General features: G+C 43.4%; 1 protein-coding gene across 1 annotated transcript in view; it reads right to left on the minus strand.

Moving 5' to 3' along the window:
- Window positions 1–4,969, minus strand: part of CPLX4 (complexin 4) — a 32,180-nt gene extending 27,211 nt beyond the window's left edge. Inside the window, exon 1 of the mRNA XM_053408548.1 lies at window positions 4,011–4,969. Within this exon, the coding sequence (XP_053264523.1) occupies window positions 4,011–4,177 (167 nt within the window). The 5' untranslated portion in view covers window positions 4,178–4,969. The remainder of the gene's footprint in view (window positions 1–4,010) is intronic.
- Between the last annotated feature and the right edge of the window lie 4,957 nt (window positions 4,970–9,926).

Here is a 9,926-nt window from a genome sequence, read left to right on the forward strand (position 1 = left end):
TTCTGCGCAAGGAGGGCGTAGGCAGCGGAGGACCTCTACTCTCCCCGCTGGTCCCCAGCAAGGAGTCATGGGACCGCCTCGCCGATTCCCCCATCTGCCCCCCTTCTCCACTGGTGCCACACTGATTCTCTTCCCCAGAAGATGGGCTGCCTCTCCCATTCCCGGGACGCTCTTCGGAATCCCTCTGGATTTCGCTCTCTCCCTCCGGCACTGATGGCAGTTCCCTGACATCAGGCATTACTGAAACCTGGTGGGGGAGACTCATAGCTGGAATATAGAAATCGAGGGGCATAACCTATTAAAAAGGAATAGACCAGACAGAAAGAGAGGAGTAGTAGCATTATATGTAAAGGGTGCGTATACATGTGAAGAGAACCATGACCTGGAGCATGGAAGGCTGATGGAGAGTATATGGGTAAAAATTGTAAGAGAGAGAAACAGCTGCGACCTTTCAGTGTGTCTGCTATAAACCTCTAAGCCAAACTGGATATTTGGAAGATGCTTTCCTACAGCAGATTGCCAAACATTCAAAAAGGAGAGATATAGTAGTCATGGGAGACTTCAACTACCCCAGTATCTGTTGGGGTATCTCTGCCAAGAATGTAAGGTCCAACAAATTCCTCTATTGCCTCGCTGACTATTTCATTTCCCAGAAAGTGGGAGGAGCAACAAGGGGATCTATCTTAGACCTGGTCCTCGCCAACAGGAAGGAGCTGATCAATGAAGTAGAAGTACAGGGAACCTTGGGAGGAAGTGATTGTGTCCTCTTGGGCAGTGGCGTAGTGTGGGGGGTGCAGGGGGGGCCGGCCGCACTGGGCGCAACATCTGGGGGTTAGGGTTGGGGGGCACAAATCCACGGGTTAGGGGGCGCAAATTACTTGCCTTGCCCCGGGTGCTGACAACCCACGCTACGCCACTGCTCTTGGGTTTCATTATACAGAGGCGAGGGAAGGTTAAGCGTAGTTCAACATGCACTCTGAATTTTAAGAAAGCCGTTTTCAGAATGCTTAAAGAACTACCAAATGATCTCCCATGGTCAGAAATACTCAAAGAGAAGAGAATCCAAGATAGATGGAAGTTTCTTAAAGGTGAAGTACTGAAAGCACAAATCCAGACCATTCCCACAAGGAAGAAAAGTGGTAGGCCTCTAAGAAACCAGTGTGGCTGCATAAAGAGCTTACAGATGAACTGAGATTTAAGAAGGGCATGTATAAGAAATGGAGGAAAAGAGAAATGGCAAAGGAAGAGTATAGTCGTGTAGTCAACAGCTGTATGGACAAGGTCAGGCAGACCAAAGCTCAGAAGCTTACTGACAAGCTGGAACATGTGTGGAGGAGGGCGACAAAGATGATCAAGGGTCTAGGAAACGAGACATGTGAGGAACGGTTGAGGGAGTTGGGTATGTTTAGCATTGATAAGAGAAGACTGAGAGGAGATATGAAGGAGATTTTCAAATATCTAAAGGGCTATCCCATGGAGCAAGCTTGTTTTTTCCTAATTCAAAGGGTAGGATCCAAACCAATGGCTTACAAGTTACAAGAAAGGAGATTCCGACTAAACATCAGAAAGAACTTTCTGACAGTAGGAGCTGCTCAACAGTGAAACAGCCTCCCTCGGAAGCTGGTGGACTCTCCTTCCTTAAGCGGAGATTGGATGGCCACCTGTCATGGATGCTTTAGTTGAGATTCCTGCATTGCAGGGGATTGGACTTGATGACCCTCAGGGTCACTTCAAACTCTACAATTCTATGATTCCCTCAAAGAATCCTGGAAACTATATTTTTTTGAGGATGCTGGGAATTATAGCTCTGTATGGGGCTAAACCATAATTCCCATGATTCTTGGGGGATGGGGTGGAGCTATGTGTTTTCAAGGTATGGTGTAGATCAGGCTTCCTCAACCTCGGCCCTCCAGATGTTTTGAGACTACAATTCCCAGCATCCTTGACCACTGGTCCTGCTAGCTAGGGATCATGGGAGTTGTAGGCCAAAAACATCTGGATGGCCAAGGAAGCCTGGTGTAGATCATCAGTTTGATTCCCTGTCCCCAGTGCTGTCACTTTCATGGCTGAATAACGTCCATGGTTATTTGGTTGTGGGCTTTATCTCACATTTGTCCTTTGCAGACTTCTAGAATTTACAGTTTGGCAGCACTGCTGCATTCTGAGCGTCTGACGAAGTCGCAAATACAGGGAAACAGGGAAAACCAGAGAGGGAAAACCGTAGGGTCACAAGGCATTTAATCCAGCCTGATCCACTGATTCAGTGTGTGACCTTTGGCAAGTCATTTAACCTCTGTGAACTTCGGCCTATTCAGCTGTAAAACCGAGATATTACAAGGGGAGGGGGAACGTTGCGCCCATTACCAAGTTCTCTTGATGGCTAGGGTCTTTTCCAGATGACCTGGTTATTGAGCACCCATCCTGATTTGCTTGCACAAGGTTTGCGGGCGATGCTGCCAGCTGCTTATTCATTCTGATTTGTTTGCGGGGAGGTTATACCATGTTGGACCAAACAGGCGTCATCCCACACTTTACTGGGCGTATCCCCATCACTTTGCTTACCCCCAAAGTCTGATTGTCGGGGATGGTGGATGGGTTTGTTGCACAAGAGCTCCAAAACAACTTCAATGGCACTACCTGAATTTGCTGGTATGTCATTGAATCCCACCTGGAAATGGTGACAATCCAGAAGTGCCCTTAATCACACATTTCCATAGTGGCAGCTTTTCCCCCTTCTCTGTGTAAAAAGTTTCATTCCAGTCTTGAAATGCATACAAATTCTGTTCTCAGCCAAGAAACACCTTTTAGCATTTGATGCAATTTGGCTTAAAAAGCAGTATTGAAAGGCGTATTTCACCTATGCAAAGATTGTATTTGTTCCAAGTGTTAAAGGAGGGAAGGAGGTTGACCGCTCCCTGATGTACACTTTTTTTTTGCTAAGAACTGTCCAGCATAAAGAAGTTGCATTTAAGATTCCATACGTTTAGAAGTCCACCTCACAGAAATGGCAACTTCTAAATATAACCTGGTCTGCCTTAAATTCCATAGATCATTAACCTTTCACCCTTAATCATCTTAGATGTGGGATTTAGACAACCATTATGTAATTGATCATTAGCGAAATGATGCACTAGGGATTTGAAATTCAATTGTTTTTGGAGTTTCAATTGTGCTTGGCTTTAATGCTTTTATTACTGAACCCCTTTCATTTTCCCTTGCATGAGCGTACAGGCAGATTATTGATATCACTGGAATATTTGACAGTGTTAACATTTCACAGAGCTTTTCTACAACTTTAAAAATACCCAGCTTCATTTTAACAAGTCAGAACAGTGACTTGTGTGTACTGTATATTTGAAAGTTTGGGCAGAGGAAGGACAAATAAAAAGGCTTATGATTTTAAAATCAGTAGATTCTCCTGTAGGTAAAGAGAATTAAATTACAGCAAGACTATACTTTCCATTTTTTTGCATAATTGTAATGACTCATCGCAGGAAAAAAAGCCAGGGATTATTTTAAGCACATTATATAGCACTTTCAAAGGAAGGCTCACATAACACTGAGCATTAATTCCCCATGTATTCATTTATTTTTAGGTGGGGGGGGGGAATACAACGTTCCCTCCTATTCATTTAGTCTACAGAAATAAAATCAAAACTAACCAACTGAATGAAGCATTCTGTTAATCTGGTCAAAATGTTTCAGTGGATTGAGGGACATTGTGACGCACTAACCACAGAAAAATATGGTTCTGTTCATACAGCTATCATTATATGGGACGTCTCAAGATGTTTCTCTTTTCCCCTCTCTTAGTAATCTGGAGGAAGGGAATTAAAATGCCCTGGTGTAATTCTCAAGGAGACAGTGACATGAAAAATCAACAGAACTTCTTGAGAGTAAGTAGCAGAAAGACTTTACCCATATACGTCCCCTGTGGTTTTATTATCTTCTGCACAGACTGAAAAAGAGTGGATCAGTTACAAGATGATAATACAGGAATCTATACTCACTTTTCTTCTATCACTTGCTTCTGATATTCCTCATATTCTTCCCGCGTCATCCCTGCGGCTGCAGCTGGGTCAGCGGGGGCTGACTCTTCCTTGGCTTCGTCACCCCCTCCACCAAGTCCCAAATTTTTCACTTGGTTGCTCAACATGCTTTTCATTAGGAAAGCCATGTTCTTCTTTGCTTTCGCCCCAAAAACGGCTCCCTTCCGAAATTTGAAAAACCAGCCAAGAGCAGAGAGACGCGACCTCGAAAGGAAAAAGAGTAAACTATACGGCAAATCGAATTTCTACAGCCTTGTGCACAGATCTTGAAGGGCACGGAGCTACAGAAAACTCTACGCCGAAAACAGTTTGTCAGCCATAATCTGGATTAGCGCAGTGAACTCCTTAGTATCCAGAGGCAGATGGTTCAGATTACTCGGAGGAAAAAATCATTAGATGCAGCCACCTACTTTTTATATTAATACCTTAAGCCAATTGTCATTTTAGAAAAGAAAAACCACCCAAAAATTTGCCGGCATTGAGACAATGGGAAGATGCCCATTGTTTCAAGACCTCTGAGCACAAGAGATGCCTGCGATTGATGGGAGATGCTTAGTTTAAATGGCGGAACCTGGTTGATGGAATGAGCACCCTGCGATACGGGTCAGCAAACCATGGACCAGAGAGATTTGTAGGGAAGGAGGGAGGGGGGAATAGGATTCGTCATTAAACGAGAATCAATCCTTTTATCCATTAATATTGTTTTATCCCATTGGGCACTGGATTTCAGCCTGGTCTGCTCTTTCAGATTCCTAAGTGGTTTGTGGTCCGCCATTGGAACATTGTGCCAAACTTCTATGGAAATCTTTCTCTGCCTGCCAGTCATTCATACTCCGGCATGTAGAATCAAGTATATGAGGGAAATTAATGACACATATAATTAGATGTGCATTATATTATTAGATGTCTATTATGTTTTATAGTTGCACCTGAGAGAAGTGGGTAGTAGATTACTAGCATATTTAGCAGGGGTAGGGTAGTTTATTGCTGGGATGCCGGTATTGTGTATACAGTGGTACCTCGGGTTACGTACTTAATTCGTTCCGGAGGTCCGTTCTTAACCTGAAACTGTTCTTAACCTGAAGCACCAGTTTAGCTAATGGGGCCTCCTGCTGCCAGAGCATGATTTCTGTTCTCATTCTGAAGCAAAGGTCTTAACCTGAAGCACTATTTCTGGGTTAGTGGAGTCTGTAACCTGAAGTGTATGTAACCTGAAGCGTATGTAACACGAGGTACCACTGTACTTTGACATTGTTGCTTAGTATAGAACCATAGAATCACAGAATTTCAGAGCTGGAAGGGATCCCGAGGGTCATCTAGTCCAACCTACTGCAATGGAGGAATCTCAGCTAAAGCATCCATGACAGATGGCCACCCAACCTCTGCTTAAAAACCTCCAAGGAAGGAGAACCCACAACCTCCAGAGGGAGACCACCCCACTGTCAAACAGCTCTTACTGTCAGAAAGTTATTCCTGATGTTTTCATTATGCATTAGGTACTAGTGTGTAGTATGGTAATGTTACCTCTTTTTTTACTGCCTGTGGCAGCCATTTTGTCCTAACACTCACAGTATTTTTTTATCAAGATACCAGTACCAGCACTTCATTTATTTATTTTTACCAAAAAAAGAGCAAAGAATGAGAGAACTGTAAACAACTGTTTTACGTTTTCGTATTGTCTGGCTATTGGGTTATGCCTTGAAATACTGTATATTATTTATTAAGTTCTATGTTGTAAATTGCCCAGTGGTCTTTGGACGAAGGGTGGTACATGCACATATAATTTTATTTCTACGCCACCTTTCCACAGTTCAAACCATGCTCAAGGCAGTTTACAACATGAAAAAAGACATAACTGCAACCTAACAAAAGTACAGTGGTACCTCAGGATGCGAACAGGATCCGTTCTGGAGCCCCGTTCGCATCCCAAATGGAACACAAGACGCGATGGCGTTTTGCCACTTCTGCGCATGCACGTGACATCATTTTGAGCATCTGCGCATGCGCGAGCGGCGAAACCCGGAATTAACGCACTCCGTTACTTCCGGGTTGCTGCAGAGCGCAACTCAAATGTGCTCAACCCGAAGCGCATTCAACTCAAGGTATGACTGTAGTTATAAACATCATAAAATACACAACCAAACCTAACAATTTCCAATCAGAAGATCTAAAATGAAGACACACACACACAAAAACCAGCAACAACTCCCCCAACAACTTTTGTAGCTGGAGTCAGTCAGGGCTCCACCCTCCCAGGCCAGATGGAAATGACCTGCAAGGCAGGGATGGTGATATATAAATGTTGACAATAAATAAAATAAAACAATATGTAGAGATTAGCAAGTGTATATCACTGAGGTGGTAAACCTCTGAGCTTCACTAATTTCAGACTATGGTTTGCAGCTCATGTGACTGGGGCCTAACTTTTAAAATCACAAAAATGGGATGTCACGGAGGAGCAAATGTTCTTTATGTGGAGTATTCAGTCTTTCATTTAAGGACTCCCCCTTTATAGTCTGAAGTAAAAAAAAATGTAAAAAGGTAGTCTGAAGTGATATAGTCCAGACACAACTTTACCCCTTCAGCCAGAACCAAGCCTCTCTCAAATTTATACTCAAATATACATAACTAGCTGGACAGCCAAAGTCACGCAGAAGCTGCAAATAGTTTAGCATTTACCTGGATTAGTGTCACAAGGAGGGCTCAGTAGACTGTCCTTGCATCCTATTTTTAGGCACCAATGTCTTTGATGGAGCACTTCTGAATTGAGCAAATGACGGTAACTTGTTTGGAAACGCTTTGGAGCATTGGAGCCAAATTCACAGCAAATTTGTGTGTGGTGCATGGGGGAAATAGGCAAAAATAAATAGCAGAGTTTTGTTGAGAACAAATCAACTGGCAAATCAACCCAGTGTCGCTCCCTCCCCTGAGGCCATGACAGTTGCTGGTCGCCACAAGACCCAGATTTGTGCACTGACAACAGGTTGGCGGTGCGAAAGGAAAAGGGCAAGCTGCGAAGGAAACATTTTTGATAATGCAGAATGAAAGAAACAAGGAAGAAGTGAAACGGTATAAGACAGGGATGGGGGGGAGGCTGCGGGACTTCAACTACCATCAGCCACAACCAGCATGGCCAGTGATCAGGGATTATGAGAGATGTAGTAAGCAACATCTGGATGACCTCTGGTTCCCTATCCCTGATATAAAAAAGACAAGCTGACCAAATAAAGAGAAAGATTTGGAAGCACTGGAAGTAGTTACCATATTGGCCCGAATATAAGCCACACATTTAAAAGTCAAGGGGACTCCTGGCTGCATACTGGATTTTTGTAAGGTTGTGAATATAAGCCACACTTTTAACTTTTCACAGATGGTCAGAATTTGGGGGGGGGGAGGAGTGCGGCTTTTATTCGGGCCAATATGGTAATACTAATACTATGCTCATAACACTGCTTCTTTCAATCTGTACCACTTTAAGGGGGTGGATACCCATGATCTGAGTTAAATTTTAATGCATGTCTAACAGGGATTTGTCTTAAAGGTTTTGCAGCACAGTCCACATAGTTTGGAGGAGCGTCGTGGTTTTGTTGTAACATGCTCTTTTTGAGGAGTACTACAGAACCATGTCAACCGTTTTTGGGTATAGCTTTAATAACTGCTTGCGTTATTTCCATGTGAATGGGCCTGCGAACAGAGCCACCCATTTCGTTGGACATATGGGAGGAGTCATTCTTGGCTAATCCCTTAATCCACCTTAGTACCTTTCTAATTAAAGGACACCCTACTACTTAAAAATAGTACAGGATGTTCAGTAAGCCAAGCTTATCACTTGTTAATCAGCAGACATGAACTTTCCTTTTGAAATAAGATAGCATCTTGGGCAAGGTTGTCCAAGATGGTTTTGATTTGCTTTATAGGAAATTTAAAAAGACTGATATGGCTTTCATATATTCTTTCAAAAAAACCAACCTACTAGCCCAATAAGCTTTGCCTGGAGAGCTTGACATGTAGAATAATACTGAGCTAGACACACTAGCCCAAAGCAACTTTAAATGTATATATTTTTTCCCACTTTTATAGCTCATTGCAGCTCTGAATGCTGCCACTGAGGAAGGGCACTTTTAATTTGCCAATCATTATTTTGAAAATGACTGGAATATCACCTCCTGGAAAACTATGATGGGCAGGGCTGGAAGCAGATGTGAGCAGATGAATAGGTTTATCTTTAAGCACTAGGCCACATCCCAGACAGGAGAAAGCCAGTTTTCTGTGCTCTCTCTCCCTCTCCCTCACACAGTCATACAATCATGGAATTGGAAGGGACCCAAAGGGTCTAGTCCAAGCCCTACAATGCAAAAACCTCAACTAAAGCATCCATGACAGACGGCCACCCAACCTCTGCTTAAAAATCCTCAAAGGAAGGAGAGTCCACAAGCTCATGAGGGAGTCCATTCCACTGCTGAACAGCTCTTCCTGTCAGAAAGTGCTTCCTAATGCAGAGTCGAAATCTCCTTTCTTGTAACTCGAAACTTTGCTACAGGTCCAGAGCAGGCTTGCTCCATCTTCAGTGACAGCCCTTAAGATATCTGAAGATGGCTATCGTATCTCCTCTCACGCACCTCAACGTCTCTCCGTGCAGGCAAGAGACATTGGCTTTGTACACATTAGTGGCTTAGAAATGTCGAAAATGATGTGTGGTTGGTATCTAAAACCAAGTAAAATTGTGAAAATGTATAAAACTAGTTCGAATCTGTTTTGGAAACGCAAAGGGAAGGAGGATACTTTTTAACCATATGTGGTGGACTTGTGCACAGGTAAAAGCTTTCTGGGAAATGATATATAATGAATTAAAGAAAATGTTTAAAAACAAAAAAGCCAGAAGCTTTTCTGTTAGGTATAATAGGTGAAGAGATACCAAAAGAGGACAAGAGACTTTTTATGTATGCAATGTCAGCAGCAAGAATGCTACTAGCCCAGAGATGGAAGGAAAGAGAAGTCCCAACAAGAGAAGAATGGCGGACAAAACTGATGGAGTACACAGAGATGGCGAAACTGACGGGGAAGATCAGAAACCAGGAAGATCAAGTATTTTTAAAAGACTGGAGTAAATTCTTAAAGGACCACTGTAAACAGTTAAAATCATTGTCAAGGATGTAATCACTTGTAATGTGGAATTATTTATGGCAACTACAGTATAGATACATAACAGATGGCTAAAGGAAAAAGATGCAGAAAATTTCATCTTCAACATGGATCCCATGGAGGGAGGGAAGGGGGAAGACACATCAAAATGCAGTACAGTGGTACCTCTGGTTGCGAATGAGATCTGTTCCAGAGGCCCGTTCGCAACATGAAAAGCCCGCAACCTGAAGCGCCGTATCTGTGCAGCATGATTTGGCGCTTGTGCGCATGTGCGAAGCGCAATTTAGCGTTACTGTGCATGTGCGAGCAGCGAAACCCAGAAGTAACCCTTTCCGGTACTTCTGGGTCGCCACGGGACGCAACCTGAAAAAATGTAACATGAAGCAAACGTAACATGAGGTATGACTGTACTTCATAAGAAAAGGATGGATATGGATTGGGGCTAATGCTGTGTGCACATCGCTTCTCAAACCAGTGGTGGGTGCAGACTAAATGGGAGCATGGACACAGTTGTGGTCAAGATTCTAAGGGCATCCCAGCCATGCAGAAGCAGCCAAGGCCAGGCAGTGAGAAGCAGGGCCTGGGAGAGTTGCTAGGATATAAGGTATGGAGGCTGCATTCAGTCCAAAGGATGAAGATTGCCATCCCCACTCACCCGGACTGAGTAATACTGGGGGGAAACTGGGGACATTTTACTTTGTATACAGATAAGTCTTCATATTATAGGTTGAATCA

Source organism: Podarcis raffonei, chromosome 11 (assembly GCF_027172205.1).
Source record: "Podarcis raffonei isolate rPodRaf1 chromosome 11, rPodRaf1.pri, whole genome shotgun sequence".
Lineage (NCBI taxonomy): Eukaryota > Metazoa > Chordata > Lepidosauria > Squamata > Lacertidae > Podarcis > Podarcis raffonei.